At 62.0% G+C, this 21015-nt stretch overlaps 2 protein-coding genes and 1 non-coding gene across 4 annotated transcripts in view; 2 read left to right on the forward strand and 1 right to left on the reverse strand.

Moving 5' to 3' along the window:
* The first annotated feature begins 491 nt into the window (after window positions 1–491).
* On the forward strand, window positions 492–16673 carry Cyb5r3 (cytochrome b5 reductase 3). The gene is made up of 9 exons (XM_077798720.1): window positions 492–573; window positions 5668–5799; window positions 8407–8479; window positions 8827–8933; window positions 10319–10448; window positions 10890–10973; window positions 11057–11142; window positions 12347–12446; window positions 15761–16673. The coding sequence occupies exons 1-9, from the start codon at window positions 553–555 to the stop codon at window positions 15931–15933; spliced, it is 906 nt and encodes a 301-aa protein (XP_077654846.1). The 5' UTR covers window positions 492–552; the 3' UTR covers window positions 15934–16673.
* A 2424-nt stretch (window positions 16674–19097) lies between these two features.
* On the reverse strand, window positions 19098–19247 carry LOC113186812 (U12 minor spliceosomal RNA). The gene has a single exon (XR_003301335.1). It is a non-coding gene; the product is annotated as a U12 minor spliceosomal RNA (small nuclear RNA).
* The window catches only part of Poldip3 (DNA polymerase delta interacting protein 3), a 32286-nt gene continuing 30512 nt past the window's right edge, over window positions 19242–21015 (forward strand). For both annotated transcript variants that reach the window (XM_026394347.2, XM_026394346.2), the window contains exon 1: window positions 19242–19692. In XM_026394347.2, the coding sequence (XP_026250132.1) occupies window positions 19634–19692 (59 nt within the window). In that variant the 5' untranslated portion in view covers window positions 19242–19633. The remainder of the gene's footprint in view (window positions 19693–21015) is intronic.

Here is a 21015-nt window from a genome sequence, read left to right on the forward strand (position 1 = left end):
GCCACATGCTAAGACCAGGCAGCTCTGTGCTACTCCAGGCAGGCAGTGGACTCCTAAGCAGCCAGGCCCCAGCCCTAAGGAGCCTAGAGTTCACTAGCGGGTGGTGCGCGTGGGCCAGACCCTCCGGAGGGAACACGCAGGGTGACTTCAGATAAATGCCCAGTGGTACAGAGATGGCTGTGGAGAGATGCTGCGACACTAAGGGTCAGGGCAGCCCTGGTGGAGCAGGGGCCAGAGGACCTGACCCCTGAAGAAGGCTCAAGGGCTGGCCCGAGGCACCTGGGCCGCAGTGGGCAGTGGCCCGGGGGCGCAGCTCGGGGACCCGGGCGGAGCCAGCTCGCGCAGCTCCGTCCCTCTTGGCGCCATCTTGTCCCCAGCGCCGCGGGCCACCGGGCGGCCGGGGCGCGGCCCTCGCGGGCGGAAGCGGGCGGCGCCCTCCGCGACTGGCCCCGGCGGGCGGCCCCGCCCCCAGGTGACGCGGCCGGGGCGGGCCGGGCTGGGGCGGCGGCCGGCGGACGGGGCGGCGGCGGAGCAGCGCAGCGCGGCGGCACCATGGGGGCCCAGCTGAGCACGGTAGGCGGCGGGGTGCGCGGCCGGCGGACGCCGGGCGGGGGCCACCGCGGCTCTTGCCCCGCGCCCGTGAGAGCGGGCGTGTGACGCGCGCAGCGCCGAGGCCGGGGCGAGGCTGCGACGGGCGCGTGCGGCGCTGAAGTGCGCAGATGGGTGTGTGCGGCCGGCGGGGGCGGGGGCGGGCGCGTGGGCGCGGGAGGGTGGGCGCGGCGCGGGCGCGCGCGGAGGGCGCGTGGCGTGCGGGGCGGGGGGCGCGTGCGGCGCCGCGTCGCCGGGTGGGACCGCGGGGCTGGTCTGATTGGCGGGCCGCGGCGCTCCCGAGGCTCGGCTGCCCCTGCCCCAGCAAGGCTGCGCGGCCACCCTACTTTGAGGCGGCGCCGTTAGCTCCATTTCGCAGATGAAGAAATGCCACCCAGACTTGGCCCGCGGCCCGCAGCACCGCGGGATCCTGGACCTGTGGGGCAGCATTGTCCACTCATGCTGTCACTCTGCTTGGCCCAGGCCTCCCTCCCCTCCCCCCTCCCCTCCTCCCAGGCCCGCCCTGCCCCTCTCCCCTCCCCCCAGGCCCTGTCCTCTCTGATTTCTTTCCCTGCTTTTCCCAGACGGATCTTAAGTTCTAGTGCCCCTCCCACCTCTGCCTAAGTAGCTGGGGCGACAGGTGTGCACCCCTGGGCCAGTTCCCTCTCTCCAGTTTCTTAAAAACAACTGTGGAGGGAGTGGAGGCTGTGCCCGGTGTGGACAGAGCTGTGACTACAGAGGGCGGACACCGCCCCTAGGCACACCCCCTGGCCCCAGGGGTGGCTCACTGAGTGTGGGAAGGCTGCACTGGGAGCAGAGGCCACCTCCACCCCAGGCACCACCTCGTACAGGGCACGTTCCTCCCCACTCTGGGCAGAAGCCTCTTGTGCTGAGCATTTGCTTATCAAAGTGAGCCTGCCCAGGACCTGGGGGACACCCGGACCAAGGGCAGCCTCAGAGGTCTGAGGCCTCCCGCCCACCCCTTCCCTGCTCTGCTTTCCAGGGGCTTCTCGCTTTCTGGCCCAGTTGCTGCTGCTCTGATCTTGTGCTGTGAGCAGACCCTGTGAGAGGCAGAGCCATGTCTAGGAGCAGGACATCTCCACCAACCCCTGGCCTCATCTGTCCAAAGGGTGTCTGGGATTGCCCCGGCATTGTAGGTTCTGCTGGGACCCCAGCTTGGGCCTTGACACCCACAGCATGCCCTGAGCCAGGCCTCTGGACCTGCCCATCCAAGGCATGCTGCATGCCCTGGCAGAGGCCGCTGGGCTGAGTGCATCAGGTCTTATCTGGGTGGTGCAGGCCCCGCGGGAGGCCTCCTCCACACTTTGGGGGACCTGGTCCAGGGGTTGGCACTAGAGTCGGCCATCCATCTGGGGAGAACATTGGCGGTTTGGCCTGCTGTCCTGGACTCCCTAGCTTCCAGCCCAGCCTGAGCGCTCAGCAGGCCCCCACAGGCCCACACCACAGGTAGGGGGTACAGGGTGTTCCCACTGCCCCTGGAAGCTCTGTGCCTTGTGGCCCAGCACCCCCAGCCCAGGGAAGCATGGCCCTGTTCCCCCGTGGAGAGCAGCTGAGCCATCCACCTGCCGCCTCCTGATTCCTTCACTCACACTCCTAGCCCAGCCCAGAGCCCCCCTTACAGGACTTCCTCTCCTCCCTCCCACTTCCTTCTGCTTAGAATAGGGCGGTGAGGGAGGTGGGCCCTCAGATCCTGGTGGGACAGCAGGCGGTCTGGTGGCGGACAGGTAAACAAGTTGCTATTTGGCTTGTCCGAGCCCCAGGCCAGGGAGCTGGCACTTGTGGGTGAGCTGGTTCTCTCCCCTCCCATCCCTGGCCTGGGCAGAGTGGGTCCCAGGGTCCCTGTGAGGAATTGCAGGGGTGGGCAGCTGGGCAGGGCACCTGCCTGGGAGCAGCCTGTTGACCATGGTGAGAGAGCTAGGGACTGTCTCTGGGCTCCCTGGGGATGTCCTGGGTGCAAGGAGAGGCAGGCGGTGGGTTTCCTGGTGGGGCAGAGCTGGGAGGCAGCTGCCCTGAGGTCCTCCAGGTGGCTGGATGGGGGGGTGGGGTGTGCGTGCCCCCTGCACAGCTGAGGAGGACCTGGGGAGGGCCGTGGCATCTCCGGTTTGTTGCTGGTTTGCTGGGGACCTGGATGGGGCCAAGCCTGTTCTACTCCCATGGGCGGGAGCAGAGAGCAAGGCCTCACCCTCCAGTCTCCTGGCCACGGTGACCTCTGCCCCTTTGGCTCGTGCTCCTAGGGTGGGGGGGTCTGCCCACAGCTGCCAGATAGGAATTTTTACACATCAGAAGTTCACCTCTGCCAGGTGCAGTGGCGCACGCCTGTAATCCCAGAGACTGCCGAGGCAGGAAGATGGCGAGTTCAAAGCCAGCCTCAGCAACTTCGTGAGACCCTGTCTCTAGATAAAATCTAAAAAAGGGCTGGGGAGTGGCTCAGTGGTTAAGTGCCCCTGAGTTCAATCCCTGGTGCCCCCACAAAAAAGTCCACTGCTTTTTTTTTTTTTTAATTTTTTATTTGTTTTAATTAGTTATACTCTTTATTTCATTTTTATGTGGTGCTGAGGATCGAACCCAGTGCCTCAAGCGTGCTAGGCGAGCGCTCTACCTCTGAGCCACAACCTCACTGCTTTGCTTTCAGTGGCCATAAGTGTCCCTGGGCTTAGGTCATTGTCCTCACCTGAAATGGGAGGGAGCAACTCCCTGGTGGACGGCAGCCTGGGGTGGTGTGAGGCAGTGGGGCAGAGCGCTGGTTGGCTGTGCACAAATAGGGGCGCCCTGTGAGTCTGCTCCTCTGCACCCTCTGCACCCTCAGGGTGGAGGCAGGCGAAGGAGCAGCCCAGACCCCAGGCCGCCTGGCGGAGGGCATGAGACAAACAGGATGGGCTGGGCTCTTGTCCTAGTTCTGGAAACTTCCAGACAAAAAGGGAGGGGGTTGCTGTTGTCTCTTCAGTAATTAATTCCACAAATATTTGTTGAGTGCTTCCTGCACTGAGGACCGGGGCAGTGGGGACAAGACACTCCAGGGAACCTGGGAACACACGGGAGCTGGCTCAGCAGCTGAGCCCTGGGCTGGTCCGGGTGGGTGTGAGCACTGGCCAGAGTCCAGGGCCCTGACACAGGCAAGAGCGAGGTGGGGTGAGCCACAGAACGTTGGGAACCAAGGCCCAGGCCCCCCCCCAGGGCCCTTATTTGTCAGATGGGAAGAGAGGTGTCCCTACCTCCTGCCACTGAGGTGGAGGCTGGGGTGGAGCTGCAGGATGTGTCCCCAGGGCAGGGGGCTGTGCGTGACACTTGACTGTGCACTTGAACGGCAGTGCTGGGGGAAATTAAACCTCGGGGTGCACCACACAGCCCCACTGGCTCGTGTCATTCAAGTTCATGGCCAGGGCTCCCAACAGGGGTGACTTCTGCGAACCTGTCCTCACTCACCTGACCCTGCACCGATTCCCCTGGGGGATATGGCTTCTTGCTTGGCATGGCCCCATCCATCACAGGGAAATCGTCAGAGTGTCCTTGTCCCCATGGATTCCAGAGAGGGGCCGGGGCTGTCATAGTCCAGTACGGGACCTGGGAAGACGTTCCCAAGGTCCTGAGCTGGGACTTGAACCCAGGTCTTTCTGACCTCAGAGCCCATGCTGCCCACCAGAGCCAAGAGCCCCAGAATGGGCGAGCCGCCGTGGGGTGGCTGGGTGGTGGTGAGACGTGCTCCGTGGCCGTGGCACGGGTGGGCTATGGGCACCCTCGGCCCTTCCTTGTAGACCCATTGGTCACATGCCAGGGAACCCCAGGGTGAGGCCTCAGCTGGGAGAGGCGTTTTGTTCTGAGCCCAACAAAGGGACTGTGACTGCAGACGGGCAGCTCAGAGCACCTCTGCCCTCCCTCCCCCTGAGCGTTCCACCCCTTGGAGCCTCCGTAGCTGGTCCACTTCTTTGGCCTTAGATTTTTTTTTTTTTTTTTGGTGGGGGGTACTGGGGACTGAACTCAGGGGCACTGGATCACTGAGCCATACCCCGAGCCCTATTTTATATTTTATTTAGAGACAGGGTCTCATCTCACTGAGCTGCTTAGTGCCTCGCCATTGCTGAGGCTGGCTTTGAACTGCCGATCCTCCTATCTCAGCCTCCAGAGCTGATGGGATGACAGCTGTGGGCCTTTTGGATAACCTGGTTTTCTTTTTGGCTCGGCCCTGGGGCATGGATGTCTGTTCATGATTAACCCAAAGCCACTTCATTCTGAATGACAGTCCAGTGTTTGTCACAGGGATGTTACACAAAGGACCTGCCCCTTTGATTTGAGCAGGTGGCAGATGTCCTGGAGTTAGTCTCTGCCCTCCCACGCTGCCCTCTGGCTTGGCCGGTGGCCGGTGGCAGGCTGTTGCTTCTTTGGGCTGAGCCCCACCTGGAGCTTCCTCCCTTACTCAGTCTACAAAGCGCAGCTAAGTAGGTGTAGACGAATCAATGATCACCCACTCCGATCCACCGAAGGACCCACCCGCCGTCCACACCTAAGAGGCCTGCGGGGCTCCACTGCCCCTTTGAACCCAGTTTCTTAGGGCCACCAGGTGGCTCCTGTCTCCTGCAGAGGCTACCACAGCAAGCCAGTGGGGCTTGGGTCAGCTGAGTCACTTCTCGCAGGCGAGGGCCACAGCTCTCTGGGCCCTGGCCTTCTGCCTAGTGTGCAGCGGAGGCCCTCAGAGGGCACGGCTCCCAGCGAGTGCTCCGAAGACACAGTGCTCGGGGCTAATTTCACGCTGAGCTTCCCAGCAGCCAGAGTGAGAAAGGAATATCTGTTCAGATGTGTCACTGTCTGAGTCCCTGTTCCAGGGGACGTGGAGCTTTTCCAGGGACTTTTTCTCCGGGTGCTGAGCTCAGAAGACTGAGGAGTACGGGGACGGGTGTCATTTGTCCGGTTTTGTAGCTTCCCCCAGCAGGCAGCCGGGTGGATGGTGGAGCGCCTGCAGGTGGGCGGTGGGGTGGGCAGGGGTCTGGGGTGGGAACCGACTGGTGTCTGCCGGGTTCCTTCCTGCCCTGAGCTGACCTGGTGGGTCCACCCCTGTCCTTGCAGCTGGGCCACGCGGTGCTGTCCCCGGTCTGGTTCCTCTACAGCCTGCTCATGAAGCTGTTCCAGCGGTCCTCGCCTGCCATCACCCTCGAGAGCCCCGACATCAAGTACCCGCTGCGGCTCATCGACAAGGAGGTGGGTGCCGGGCGTCCCCTGGTGTCCTGGGCACCTACTCTGGTCCCTGTCAGTTCTCTGCCCATTTTATAGGTGCAGAGAGCAAGGTGACGTCTCTTGCCGAGGCCACCAGGAAGTGGCAGGGGGATTGAAACCAGGTCTCTGACCCCACTCAGCCCCTGGAAGGTCAAGATAGGCTTCTGTGATGTCCTGTCCCTTTAGCAAAGTCCGTTGTCCTATCCCCAAGTGATGGTTCTCTGTCCACTGGGGACCTTGCCACATACGGACACCTGGTGCCAGAGAGCCTGGGGGACAATCAGGACACTGGGTCTGGTCCCAGCTCTGACCGGTTCACCATGTTGCTCCCTGGCCTTGATGGACCCTCCGCTTAACTAAGGAGGACTAGGGCTTGGCCTCAGCTCCTCATGACTTGGGGTGCGCACCCCGTTTAGAAGATGAGGGAACAGGGCTCCCAGTTCCTTGGGATGCGGACCCGGAAGATCTGTCCATTTTCTGCGTCTGCATGGATTCCCTGTGGCCCCGGCTTCCTGCCCCCTCTGGTCTCCTCTCCTGGTCCTCTGAGCAGGACCGAAGGCTGCTCCATCTGTCGCCTGGCCGCCTGGTCAGGGCTGTTTCCTGGCCTTGTTCGGTGCCTTAGGAAGGCATGGCAGGGAGGCCTGAGTCACGGGGCAGAAAAGGCTCTGCTCCAGGCCCGGCCTCCCCCTACCCTGGTGTCCAGCAGGGTTGACCTGAGCCCCGCTGGATCCCTGCGGCTAGAGCCTGCAGCTTCTGGGACCAAGGGGATCCCAAGTTCTTAGAAAAATTAAAAACCAGACAGAAGCAAAAAATCGCAAAATAAAAAATAAATCGCTCCTCTCCCCCTTTCCGTATATTTTATATGCATGTGGACACATGCTCTTTTTTTTCTTTTTTAACCAAAATGAAATGGTAGTTTGTTTTTTTTTTTTTAATATTTTTTTAGTTGTTTGTTTATTTGTATGTGGTGCTGGGGGATCGAACCCAGGGCCTCACACATGCTAGGCAAGCGCTCTGCCCCTGAGCCCCAGCCGCAGCCCGAAATCATAATATTTTGAAACCAGTTTTTTAAATTGTTGACGTTTTTGGATTCTAGAAGTACGAAAGGTCCCGACGCGCTCACTGTGAAAACTGTGAGGTTGCATGGTCCCTTGGCCCCAGCCCCATCCGTCACTGCGTCCCAGGCCCGGTGGGGGGCGCTGGCCGTGAGTTGGCCTGTGACGTGGGCCGTCTTCTGGGCATGACATTCACACGCCTGTGACGTGCGCAGGACAGATAGGGGCACGCCGGGTTCTTTGTGGCTAACCTGGTTTTCTTTTTGGCGCGGCCCTGGGGCGTGGATATCTGTTCATGATTAATCCAAAGCCGCTTCGTTTCTGAATGACAGTCCAGTGTTTGTCACAGGGATGTTACACAAAGGACCGGTCCCTTTGATTGAGCAGGTGCAGATGTCCTGCAGTCAGTCTCTGCCCTCCCACGCTGCCCTCTGGCTTGGCCGGTGGCTGGTGGCCTGCTGTTGCTTCTTTGGAGCCTGGAGGTTGTCCAGCCCCATAGTTCCCAGTGGCTTCTCTCATTTCTGTAATCCCAACAAAAAATGTCTGACCTTGACCACTCAGTAATCCTGGACTCCACTCCTGGGAGGCTTGAGGCTCCATTTGCCCTGAGGGCCGAGTCTGGGGAGGCAGCTTTGAGGTCTGGGCTGGGGCAGAGAGGCCACCCGCAAGCCCATGCCAGCTGGCACCTGGGCCCTGTCCTCCCTGACATTTGTCTCTGCTCATGAACCACAGAGGTCATTGTCCTCTGAAGGGTCAGGAGTTCTGAGACCGGCCAGGATAGGCTTCTGTGATGACCTGTCCCTTTAGCAAAGTCCATTGTCCTTCCCCCAAGTGATGGTTCTCTGTCCACTGGGGACCTTGCCACATACGGACACCTGGTGCAAGAGAGGACACTGGGTCTGGTCCCAGCTCTGACCGGTTCACCATGTTGCTCCCTGGCCTTGATGGACCCTCCACTTAACTAGGGAGGACTTGGGCTTGGTCTCAGCTCCTTCCTCAGCCGGCCTGGCTCTTAGCCACCTCCAGGGAGCCCAGCTGTCCCGGGGCCCAGCGTGCAGAGCGGAGGCCTGGCTGTGGGCTCTTGGTGTGGCAGGCCCCGGATTCCTGGGAGTGGGGGCTGCCGGGCCACCGCCCTACACAGCCCCCTTGGCCCTGGCTGTGCCATGTCTCCAGGGCCACCGCAGTGGCTACTAGAGCCCGTCTTGCAGCGGGACCTGGGCAGCTGGGCCACATGTGGCCTGTGTCGGCTCTTCCCAGGCCCTGGCTCAGCTGGGGCTGGGTCCTCCTTCCCCTGGGGCACTTTTGGGCACCCGATGTCCTCCCTTTGGAGCCCTGGGTCCATCCTTGCTCTGACCCCCTTGTTGTTGGGGCTGTGGCAGGGAGGGACCAGCAGGAGCAGAGGGCCCCTGGTGTGAGCGCGTCTCCCGTGTCAGCGTCACTTCTCAGAAGGACGCACAGGGACCCTGGGGAGGGGGGGCCTGGGGTGCGGCAGTGCGCCTGCCCCAGGTGCCATCGGCGGCTTTGGGCCTCTCTGCAGATCATCAGCCACGACACCCGGCGCTTCCGCTTTGCCCTGCCGTCGCCCCAGCACATCCTGGGCCTCCCTATCGGTGAGTCCCACCCGACCTGGCTGCAGGGAGCTGCAGACCTGGGCGCTAGGTCAGCGAGGTGGGCGCCTGGCAATTCCAGGGAGAGCAGAAGGGCTTCAAGAGGGAGGTGACAGCGTCCCAGGCCTTGGGGGATGAGTCTGTTAGAATGTGAGTGGAAGGTCCCTGGGGTCCTGGGTGGTGGCGCCAGCAGGGACAGAGGTAGGGAGCTGGGAATGCTGGGGGCCCCCTGGGGGGGTGGTGGCGCCGTGGGAACCAAGACCAGGCCGGGGTTTGAATGCAGGCAGGTGCACGGCCCTGGTGGTCTGCCATGATTGCCCCTGCCCAGAGTGACCCCTCCTGTCTTGCAGGTCAGCACATTTACCTCTCCACTCGCATCAACGGGAACCTGGTCATTCGTCCTTACACACCTGTGTCCAGTGATGACGACAAGGGCTTCGTGGACCTGGTCATCAAGGTGAGGTCCCAAGGCGCGGCTTCAGGGGGCAGTGTGGCATAGCCACACCCGAGTCCCCACAGTCTCTGAAGGCCCGGTGCTTCCTTGCCCCTGTTTCTGAGTTAACAGCAAATTATAGTTTACCAGCAACAGCCAATGAGGGGTCTCGGCAGAGGGTGGGGCCAGGGGCCAGGCTGGGCGTCTCGAAACCAGGACAGGCGATCTGCAGAAAGGGGCCAGGAAGGCTGAGCAGCTGGAGTGGACACACACTCCCGAGGCGCGACGGCCGGGTGACGAGCGTGCTTATGAGAGGGCCTCTGTGGCCCACAGGTCCACTGGGGAGCCTGTGAGGAAACTGTGGATGTCCTTCAGGGAGCTGGGCCCAGGGGTTCTCTGGGGTCTGTCACGGGGAGGGAAGTGGATGCCCACCGTGGACAGGATGCAGCTGTCAGAGCAGCAGACCAGGGACGAGCACCTGGCAGGGATCTTCAACACCATGCCGCCGGGCACGGTCATGAGGCCTGGGAGGCCGACGCAGGAGGATGGCACGTTCAAGGCCAGCGTCTGCGACTTAGTGAGGCCCTAAGCAACTTAGCAAGAGCCTGTCTCTAATGAAATACAGAAAAGGGCTGGGGGTGTGGCTCAGTGGCTAAGTGCCCTGGGTTCAGTCCCTGGTACCCCCCAAAACAAAAAAATGCACATGAGTGGAAAGAGAGAAAACTGCCACCAGCAGCGAGTCCCACGTTATAAGATTAGAAACACAGCTCAGGGGGCGACCCCGATCTGAGAGCACACCCAGCAGGTGAGAGCCCCCAGGCTGTCGGCCGCGGGCCAAGACTCCCCAGTCAAGATGCAGACGTCCCTGGCCTCCCTGCCCAGCGCCTCCAGGGACCCCTGAGCCCTGTCACTGGGCCCCCCTTTCTTCCTGGTGCTGGAGGTGGAACCCAGGGTTTCGCATCTGCTAGGCAGGTGCTCTACCCGTGAGCCATGCCCAGCACAGTGCCCCTGGACGCTGGCCCAGCCCTGGCAGAGTGCCGCTGTCCCGTCTCCCCACATCTCCCAGGGCGTTATCCCCGTTTCCCAGGGCCGTGGTCCTGAGGGCTGGGGAGGGGGCCACTCCAAGGCTGATGGTTTTATGACTGGACAGATGGAGAGACCTGGGCCAGGAGGACCGGGTCCCGGGGCCTTTGCTATGCAGGCCAGCGGAGTCCCAGTGGGAGTTGGGACCCTGCTCTCCCAGGGACATTGGGTGGAGGGCAGATTCCTGGGGCACAGGACATGGGTGGTGAGCTTTGGTGGGGGAGGGTCCCTCCGGGAGAAGGCCACACGGGCCTCATGAGAACCCAGAGGAGGTGCACCCCCCGCGTCCCTGAGGCAGGGACCAAGTTGCACGAGTTGTCCTGCAGGTTTACTTCAAGGACACCCACCCCAAGTTCCCCGATGGAGGGAAGATGTCGCAGTACTTGGAAAACATGCAGATCGGAGACACCATCGAGTTCCGGGGCCCCAACGGGCTGCTGGTCTACCAGGGCAAAGGTGATTCGCGTTGGCTCCCCGGGCTGCGTGGACCCGGAGAGGCGTGTGCTGGGGGGACCCGAGTCTCTGGTGCAGACTGGTGGGGCAAGCCGTCCTGAGCCTCCCTGGCTGTTTAGGGGATAGGTGGCCAGCACCGGGGTGGCTGGCCAGCTGCCCTTGGGGCCAGATCCATCCTGCAGACCTCCTGTCTGGGTGACTCAGTGCCCCCACACAAGCCAGCACAAGACCCTGGCAGCCTCCCCTGCACCAGCCTCTGCACTCTGCCTCCACGACTGCAGACTCCTCTTGGAATCCCCTCTGGCATCTTGGTGGGGCCCTGGGTCTCCACCTTCCTCTCTCACCCTAATTGTCCTGGGTTGTGCGGCGCTGCCCCCTCCCTGGACCCTTGCAGCCCAGTCCACCCTGGCCCACTGAGCCGGCTCACCCCCCTTCTTCCCCCAGGGAAGTTTGCCATCCGCCCGGACAAGAAATCCAACCCTGTCATCAAGACGGTGAAGTCTGTGGGCATGATTGCAGGAGGGACAGGTACGGGGACCCCCACTGAGTTGCCATGGGCCGAGGTCCAGGTGTGGGAGGAGGCACAGGTACAGGCAGGTGCTGTTTTGCAGGCATCACCCCGATGCTGCAGGTGATCCGCGCCATCATGAAGGACCCGGATGACCACACTGTCTGCCACCTGCTCTTTGCCAACCAGGTCAGTGGACGTCACCCAAATGTGTAAGCTTGGCTTCCACCGCCAGGAGATGGGGCTGGACAGGCTGCCCAGGGTCCCACATGGCTCTGGCTGGGGGATGGCTGGCACAGGAGGGGTCTCTGAAGGCTCTGTGTAGCAGACGGGCGGAGGTGCACCCCACCTCCTGGGCCCCGCTGGAGGGAGCTGCCCCCCACAGCCTGGGAACACAGTCGACGCCCACTCCGGGCCAGCAGGGGCCTGTGCCTCCCACCTGAGGCCCTGAGAGCGCTGGGGAGCGGAGCTGTGGGGTCCCACAGGGGCCAGGCCACATGTGGGCTGTTCCCTGTCAGCCAGGTGGCCACCCCACTGCAGGGCTAGGTACATGCTGGTCCTCTTTCTGCCCTCTGCCCTGTGCCCCTCAGTGCCTTCAGGCCCCGTGGATCATGCACCTGAAGGTCAAAGTCACCCTCCCTGGGTTGCCTGGCTGGGGAGTGTCCACCCAGCACTGTTTGCCCCTCTCTGGCTGGCAGTGCTGTTGGGCCTTGTTTCTCAGAGTCCCATGAGGTCAGGGACACTGCACACTGACCTGAGGAGCCCTGTCTCTGAATGACCTGCCGACACTGGGCATCGGCCTGTGGTCAGGGGCTCCGTTAGAGGATCTCGAAGGGGAGTCCCTGATCCCCCAGGGGAGTCCTGGAGGGCTTCTTGGAGGGGGTGATGCTGAACCGAAAGCTGCAGGCCTGGGAGCTGCTTGGTGGGGCTGCTGCAGAGGGGCTGGGCCAGGTTGAGGGCGGGTGGTGTCCGCGATCCTGATGGGGGTGTAGGCCCTGATCCCCGAGCTGCGAAGCTGGCCTGGAGGGCCGAGGGCAGCGAAGCCTCCACCTGAAGGGGCCGGTTCCTGCGTGGTCTCGTAGCCCCTGGGGGTCGTGGTGACGGGGTGGCCGTCCCTGTGCTGTTCTGAGTCCTGTTGAGTGTCCCCTGTGGTTTGGGCCTCTGTCTTGCCACTTGTCTTTGTAGTGTGCGGCATTGAAAGGCTGCCCAGCCCCGTGTGGGCGCCACGACCCTCTTGGTGGCAGCTCAGGGCTCCCTAGGTGGGCGGTGGGGGCAGGTGAGGCGTCCCTAGGGCTCTGGTGGGCTGTGCCCTCTGCCCTGCTGGAAGTCTGCCCAGTGTGGGAGCGGTGGCTGCCCCTGGTGAGCGTCTCCAAGGGTGGCCCTGTCCTTGCAGACGGAGAAGGATATTCTGCTGCGGCCCGAGCTGGAGGAGCTGAGGAATGAACATTCCGCCCGCTTCAAGCTCTGGTACACGGTGGACAAAGCCCCTGAAGGTGAGAGCGAGAGGCCCCAGGGGGGTGGCTGCCCTGGCCCTTGGTGCGTCCCATTTGGTGTCCCCATGACCCTGTGAGGGGGCAGTGGTGTGAGCCCCTCTTGAGATGAGGAGTGAGGGCTCAGGGAGGGGAAGTGAGTGCCCACGTTGCTCAGCTAGGAAACGCCAGAGCCGGGCTGGACCTGTTCTAGGTCTCAGCTCCGGTCCTGCAGCCAGGACGCTGCCCCTCTGGACGGAGGAGGCTGCTCTCTGGGGTGGTGCTGGGAGGCGGGGTGGCCGCGGCCGGACTCCACTGTCCTCCCACCACAGCCTGGGAGCGGGCCTGGCTGGTGTGACCACCTCCGTTCTGCCCGTCCAGGTGGGCAGGCTGTTGACCGTGTAGGAGGCAGTGAATGAGGGCCACCCCAAAACTTGCTCTCTGGGAACCAGGCCAGCTCCACTTGCCAAGAAGCACCTTGCTCCGTGGCCAGAAGGAGAGCAGCAGCCGCAGCTTCCTGGGGGGCAGTGCCAGTGGTGCTGGCTCCAGGGTAGCCAGACCCGAGGGCGCGGTGGTAACTGAGTGTCCGGCCCCTGCAGGGGTGGCCTGTGGGGTCGGCCTGGGCCCTGTGTGGCCAGGCCTCTCCAGGCCCTTCCTCTGCTCGCCTCTTGGAGCACCCTCCTGGTCTGCGTCCCCCTCCTGCGCTGGCCCTGCTCCTGCTCTGCGCAGTGCGGCCGTTCCCCCAGACTCCTCCACAGCACGGGGCACACGGCGCCCGCTGCGGGAGGCTCTGTCCACAGCAGCCGGCTCTGGGGACTGGCGCCCTCTGGGATGACCAAATTGGGTTCTAGGCCTTCCAGACTGAGCCAGGCCTGGGCCTGGTGGATTCCGGGACTTGACAGCTGTGTCCTCAGGCCTCTGGCTGGACTGGTGTCAGCCCTTCCCAGCCAGTCCCCTCCCTGCCACACCCTCCACCGGTTGTGGGGAGCCCGCAGGGCCACTGGCCTGGGAGCTGGAGCTGCATTTTTTTTTCTCCAGTAACAAAAGGAACGTTATCTTACTTATCTGTAGGGGGGCAGGGGGCTGCGGTGGGCCCTCTGGCTTCAGTGACTAATGGTGCCCCAAGGGTAGGTCCAACTTTAGCCCCCAGCCAGGCAGGGCCAGTGCTGACCCCTGCTGGTGGCATATGACAATGTGGGCCACCTCCTGGGGAGTTAGGGTCATGGGGATATCTGTTCCCGCCTGACCCACAGTCCAACAGGAGCCGACGATGTTGGACCGGGCGGCCCCCTGCAGTTTCCCCAGGAACCCCCTCCAACACGTGTGTAAACAAAAGGACACCAAGTCCCCCTCCTGCCAGGGACGCGTGTCTTCAGCCACACATTTCACGTCTGGCGCTCGGCTTCTCCCAGGTAGCCTTTTACAAAGTCCTTCCGAGTCTGCGGCCAAGCTGTGAAGACGTTCCCTGTGCCCCCTGTTCTAGGAGGGGGACAGGAAGCTCGGGGGTCACACGGGGAGTCACAGGGGTGCAGGTGCGAGGGGGTGGAAGAGGAGCCAGGGCAGGGCCACGAAGCGGAGCCGGGAATGAGGTGGACCAATGCGCCGAGGTGCCCACGAGCGCACGGCCTGCGCCTCGCTCTGTCTCCCGGCAGCCAAGGGGAGGCTGGCGGGGTCCAGGAGAAGAAGACCCCTCGCCCAGGGCAGTAGACTTCCCGGCCCAGCTCAGCATCTCGGTCCCTCCTGCCCCAGGAGCCCCAGTGAGCGGGCTTGGGTGCCGCGGGGGGCGCGGTCCCTCTGGGCAGGTGCCTCCCGTCAGCCCGCGCCCCTCACCCTGGGCATCCGCAGTACCGCGTTGCCCTGGCCTTTGAGAAGGTTCTTTCCGGGGGCAAAGAACAAACCTGGGTGCTCAGGGCTGGGGGACATGGGGCAGGAAGCCACTGTCCCAGCCAGTAGGGGCTCCAAAGGCAGGTGCTGGTGACCCAGCGTCCCTCTGTCTGTTCTGCCACTTCCTTATGCCACCCCGCGGGCGTGCAGCCCTGCTGCCGCGCTCTCTGGCCATCCCTGTCCCCCTCCCAAGCCACGCGGGAGGAGCTGCCCGAGTGTCACCCTCCAGCTGAACTGGGGGCTGGCGGGGGTCAGGCTCCCACGGCGGCTCCTCAGGTGGGAAGCTCGAGGCGGGCGGTGGGCGTCAGCTGGCCTGCCCCTGCACCTCCTGGGGCTGAGCTGCTTGGCACGGTCATGTGGGAAGGCCACAGCTGCAGTGCCCTTAGGTCCCAACTGGTGTTTGTCCCACTGGAAAAAATCTCAAAAAATGGTGCATTCCAGACGGGGCCTGGGCTGGGGCGCAGCTTGGTGACCAGCACCTGCCCTGCGCTCCAGGCCCGGGCGCCCTCCTTGCTGGGGAGCAGCAGGGAACCCCTCTCCCCTGGACCTCTGTGGGACAGGCGGGAGGGACTGAGTCCACACGTGGGGACGGAGGCACAGGGCGTGTGGGGTGCCTGGCGGGCTGCAGCCAGGGTGGACGCCCGCCTCCTCTTCCTCCCTGCTGCCCCCACCTGGTCCCGTCTCCCTCACAGCCCTGCCAGCCCAGGGCCACACCCCTGCTGGCCACTGTGCGGGCAGGTTGGTGTCCACTTCTTCCCTGGGGGTCCACGAGCACCCGCCCCCTCCCCCGCGTTGCCAGTTGCCTGGAATGAAAAGGCGCTCCAGACCCAGGGGGCCCTGGGGGCACGGTGTGGCTGGGGGTCTGCGGGACAGAGATGGACTGTGATGGACAGCTGGGGCTGAGCTGCTGCAGGCCCGCAGCCCTGCTTCAGGGGACAAGTTCCGCCGTGCTCAGTCACTGAGCACCCACTGTGTGCCAGGCCCAGGACACCCGGTGGACCAGGCCCTCTCCTAGGGGCCCATGTCCTGTGGGGGCAGAGTCAGGCCAGAACCTGTGGGAGGACGAGGACCACACCCTGACCTGCACAGGGCCGGGCACTGGCTCGGGGACCGTGGGACGTGCAGCTTGTGTCTTGACTGTCCCTGCCTCCTGGCATGACCTTGGTCCACATCTATAAGATGGAGCCAGCACGCCCTGCCCTGTCAGCCCACGGGTGGTTGTGGGGGCCACGAGAGAGGCCAGATGGAGGCAAGAGGCTTTGCAAACTGTGAAGTGCAGCGCAAGGAGCGCTGAAGGGCTCCTGGCCCCTGAGTGGCAGGGCCTAAAGCCACAGGTGTTAGGGCTGGGGTGGGGCCCGCCGGTCACCCTCTGCAGCCTGTGTTTGCTGGAAAGGAAGGGGGTGGGGGGCAGCGGGCAGTCAGCGAGCCGCAGTCACCTGGTCTCTCGCCCACAGCCTGGGACTACAGCCAGGGCTTTGTGAACGAGGAGATGATCCGGGACCACCTGCCGCCCCCCGGGGAGGAGACGCTGGTGCTGATGTGTGGCCCCCCGCCCATGATCCAGTACGCCTGCCTGCCCAACCTGGAGCGCGTGGGTCACCCCAAGGAGCTCTGCTTCGCCTTCTGATGGCCGGGCGCTGGCCCCACGCGCGTCGCCGGGAACTCTCCACGTCCGTCCTCGCCCCCCACCGCCATTCTTTCCCATCGGTTCCCCCACGTCCACCCCCACGCACACTGGGGCCCCGGGTTCAGCCTGGCCTGCCCGTGCCCTGGTGGTCACCAGCTGAGCTGGCCCCTGAGGGGCCCTTTGGGAGCAAGGTTCTGTTTCAGGTGGGCCACTGCTGGCCACCTTGGGAACAGCTTCCCATCTGGCACTAGCTGGTTCTTACCGGAGATGCCACCCCTGGTCTACCCCGGTCCCCCCACAGCAAGGCACAGGCCGACGCTGCTGCCCGCGCCCCACCCAGCCCTCCTGGCAGCCCCAGTTGACAAACGGAAAGGCAGCCCAGAGCTGCAGGTGACCCAGAATGTCCCAGCCAGGGCCCTGGGACATGGCCCCCACGCTGCAGAGTCAGGTCACACCTGAAGGCCCTGGGAGGGCGTGGCAGGGGTGAGAAGCTGCGTCCCACCCCGGGCCCCAGCAGTCCCCCCCCTGCCCCGGGAGGTGGCCCCCAGGCCTGGTGGGGAGGGCCCGGCAGGTAGCGGTCACCCCGCAGGGAACCTGGCGTTTCTCTGTCCCTCTGTCCCAGCCTCCGCCCGCCTGCCTTGCCCCCTGAGACCTGAGCGGTGCCTCCTGTCCCAGCTGCCGTGACGGTGGCTGTCCGCTGTCCCAGCTGAGAGCTGAAGTAAAACTGCTGATGCCGACGACTGTGGCCGCAGCCGGGTCTGTTTCTGCCGCGGACAGAGTCAGCTGTGGGTAGTTAGGAAAGAGCCGCGGCCGCCAGAGGCCACGGCTGACTGGGCCCCTGTCCACCAGCGGCTTCCCTCAGTGTCCCCCAGCTTCCCCCCTTGACGGAAGCCCAGGTGATCATGACGCATTTGCCTCCAGCTGACAGTCTGGAAGTGATGGCGGCCCCCCACCCTCCTCACCAGCACCCACCACTGAGCTCTCCTGCTCCAGCTCTGGGAAGAAGGTCCAGCCAGGGTGTGGCCCCGGGGGCTCAGCCTTGTCCCTCCCTGTGGAAAGGCCCCCAGGCCTGTCTCAGGAGCACAAAGCCCTGTACACCCTCACTCCTTCACACCTGGGCCCACGTGTGGGGCTCAACTGGGTCCCCTTCCTGTTACTGCCCCCTGGTCCTGGTACTCACTGGGAAGGGCACCACACACCAACAGGACGTACCATTTGCAGGATGGTGACTTCAAGGCAGCAGATAGGTCAAGGCCCAGGGGAGGAATGTTCTTAAAGCTGGGCTGCAGAAACCTCCCAGGAGATGCACATGAGCTCCAAGAAGGGAAGGAGCCGATTCCACTGGGGCAGGTGTTCCACAGAGTGGTAACAGCAGGTGCAAAGGTCCTGGGGCAGAGGAAGTGGTGAGGGCCAGGGAGGCAGGAGTGGAGTGGAGCAGGAAGAAATGCCCGTCTTCAGGGGTTGAGAGGTATGGCCCCTCTTCCATACTGCCCCTGGTCCTGGGCCACATACAGGAGCAAGGCCATGACTCTGCCTAGGAATTGCAGGCCCCCATGGCCCTTCCCCACACTGTGTGCAGGGACTATTTGGAGCACTTGACACACACCAGGTCTCATTCCTGTCCCGTCTGAGGATGAGAAAACAGGGCCAGAAGAGGAATTGGACCTGTTCTGGCCTCCGTGTCCCCATCCACAAAAGGCTGAGGGGGCTGGGCTGTGGCTGGGTGATAGACCACTCTCACCCAGCATGCCCTACAGTTCAATCCCCAGCACCTCAAAAACAGAACCAATTAGTGAACCAGGTCAGTTCACTCATGGAGCCAAGTCCCTTTCCTCCCAGACCGAGGTCACTTGAATAACGTTTTCAGCTGCCCCCTTTATGTTCCCTGGAGAGAGCTCACAGGCAGTACCACCTTCCTATGCAAGGAATTCAGTAGATCCACACAAAGCTGCAACTACCTTATGAAAGAGCAATAAAGAATTATTTACACCAAACCATGCATATATCATTAAGCAAGCACTGAGCCCAAGTGCCCCAGGAGGCAGAACCCCACAGGGACAGCAGTTTGCACAGATGCAAGGTCCCTGCGGACTCTCCCAGCCCCACATGTGCAGTGCACTCCTGGGACAACAGGGCCAATTTCCAAACACTTTGGAGTGGAATTCTGGCTGCTGCCCAGCTGCATTGCTGGAGGTTCCAGCTTGTGCACACCAAAGTCCTGTGCGTCCACAGACAGACCCAAGGCCTGGCTCAGCGGTGTGTAAAGGGACTCTCCCCTCCAGGAAAGCAGGGGATCTTGGGAGGACCCCGAAGTGCCCCTGGGCTGCCCCACCTCAGTCCCCACCCCTAAGTGCAGGTGATCCTTGTCTTTGGACAACGAAAGACTCCAAGAAGGTTCCAAAGCCCAGGGGAGAGACACCATCCCAGAATTAAATGACACAGTTAATGATTCGTTGTACTGGCTTCGGGAAAAAGTACCATTTTAATCTTTAACTTATCTAGGTTAGGGCAAGAGAGGGCCTTACCCCTGCTCCTCCGACCCCTCCAGGTTCCCCTGCATCTGGCCCTGAGGTCCAGCTGGCCCCAGGGCTGAGTTCGACAGTGGGCCTCCCTTTCTCTTAACTTCCTTGAATACAAAATTCAAGGGCTGGGGGTGTAGCTTACTGGTACAGGCCTTGGGTTCCATCCCTGTCCCCCACAAATGACATAACTCCACTTGATCTAATCGTGTGTTTTGTATCAGTGACGCTGGGGATCCCACCCAGCGTCTTGGTTTTGAGGGTGCAAGATGAAGAGCCATGGCACATATGGAACAGTAACGAACTGGACTAGTTAACTGCCCAATGGCTAGCGTCGTTTGTCCCATTTTACAGGAGGGCAGAGGCGCAGAATCGTGAGCGATTTGCTTGAGAAAATCCTGCGACCAATGGAATTGCAGCTTTCACCCAAACCAACATCACACGATGAAAAACCTCAAAGCCAGCGGGACCTGAGGAATTCCCGTTCCGAGGACAGTACTTGTCACTACTAACCACCACTGTGGCTCACTATATATAAAAATACTTGCAAAAAAGGAAAAATTTCCCACGCTGAAAGATAACGTCACCAGCCACTCAGAGATAAAAACTTTTCAAAAACCTTACTTTTTTTCAATTTATAGGGGACGGGCAGATCGCGACTCCCAGGCATCCCGCAAAGTAGGCGGGTCACCTTAGGGGCAACCTTTACCCGCTCAAAAATTCGTCTCACATTTGCAGTGAGGATTCGGGCGTCACCCCGAATCGTTATTTTCCTTACTCATAAGTTTAAGGCATAAAGAAAGAGAGCTCTACATTTCCTGGGTAGCAGATTCTATTCTTATTAAACCTATGGTGAGTACAGAGTTGCTCGTTAAACTTACAGCCTCATTCTTTTGAGGTTTGTTTTACTTGTTATTAATTTCTTATGACCTTTTAAATTTCATTTGTTCAGGAAAAAGAGCAGACCCCCTGGGCTCAGACCCTCTTTATGCAGATAAGGAGTGCGCATCGCGAAGGCTGATGGGAATATCCACGCCCCTTCCGGTCCTTTCCTCGTGTGAACTATCGCGAGAGTTGGTTGGACGGACGCCGGAAGCAGATCGTCTCACCGTAGCGGCCGAAGGGGCGGGCTCGCGGGCTGAGGGCGTCTAAGCTGCTCTTGGCTTGCTCGGTGGCGCAAGATGGCGGACATCTCCCTGGACGAGCTGATACGGAAGCGCGGAGCGGCAACGAAGGGACGGTGAGTGGCCTTTTCTCTCTTCGAAGCACGGAGTCTGCGGCCTAGCAGAGCTCAGGGCGGAGGAGGGAGCGGTCCCGGCGCAACGCGAGGGCCGGCTGCGCCCGCCCCTTGCTTCAACCGCGCTCCTCATTGGCCGCGCCGCCGCCGCCGCCGCCAGCCGGGCCGCCCGGTCGCCCACTGGCTGGCGGCGCCGTCGGGCGGGCGGACCCCGGGCGGCGGGTGGGGCGGCTGCGAGGTCGGAGCCCGGCGCGTGGGGAGCGGTAGCCCCGCAGGGCCGCGTTCCCGGGGCCCCGCGCCGCGCCCCTCCTCGGCAAGGGGCCCTGTCCTGCGGGATCCCGGCGCTGTCTCCACCCGCGTCTCCACCCCCCTCGAGTCAGGACAGCCGAAGTTTAGCGGGGAAGTGACTCGGAATACGGAGCTGGGGCTCCAGCCCGGAGCTCCGGGTCCCCTCCCAGCCGCCTGTTAGCAGCCGCCCCCTGGCACAGCATTTTAGGTTTCCTAAGCGCTTCCACAGACGGAGTGCCTCGCCTGCTCCCTGACCACCCTTTTCGGTTTTTTGTTTTTTTTTTTTGAGACAGGCGTCTCGCTGTGTCGCCCAGGCTGGCCTTAAAACTCCTGGGCTCAGACGGTGCTCCGAGTGGTCAGGGGTTCAGGGGCGCGCCTGCGCCCCTGGTTGCTAACTGTTAATGGCATCCCCATTTTACCGACTGGCAACTCGAGGCTGGGAGTGGTGGGGTGACTGGCCCGAGGCTACGGAGCCTCTGTGAGCGTTGTCACACGGCACCGCTGCCCAGTTGGCCTCAGGCAAGGGCAGAAAACAGGTGGGACGGGCTTCGGGATGTCCTGGAGCTGCTGGGGGAGGAGTCCTGGAAATGAATTGCAAGCTTGTGCACCACACTTTTCTCTAGGACTCTTAAATATTATGGCATTTCCAGCTTGGCGTGAGCTAAGGTTGCCTGTATGAAGAAATGGGACCTTGGCCAGTAGTTTTCCAGTACACACTAAATAAGTTTAAACGTCTCTGTAAAATCGTCAGGTTGAGAAACATCACTGTTTTCTCATACATTCCCTGGGCAGATGTTTATTATTAATGACTCCTTGTGTCTTTGGCCAGAATTTCATTCTCTCTTTATTTGTTCTTTTTAGATATACATGATAGTGGAATGTGTTTTGACATATTTTACATTCATGGAGTATAACTTCTCTAATTAGGATCCCATTCTTGTGGTTGAACATGAGGTGGAGTTACACTGGTTGTGTATTCATATATGAACTTAGGAAAGTTATGCCCGATTCATTCTAAATTCATTCTCTAAATTCATC

The sequence above is a fragment of the Urocitellus parryii genome, chromosome 5 (genome assembly GCF_045843805.1).
Source record: "Urocitellus parryii isolate mUroPar1 chromosome 5, mUroPar1.hap1, whole genome shotgun sequence".
Classification (NCBI taxonomy): Eukaryota; Metazoa; Chordata; class Mammalia; order Rodentia; family Sciuridae; genus Urocitellus; species Urocitellus parryii.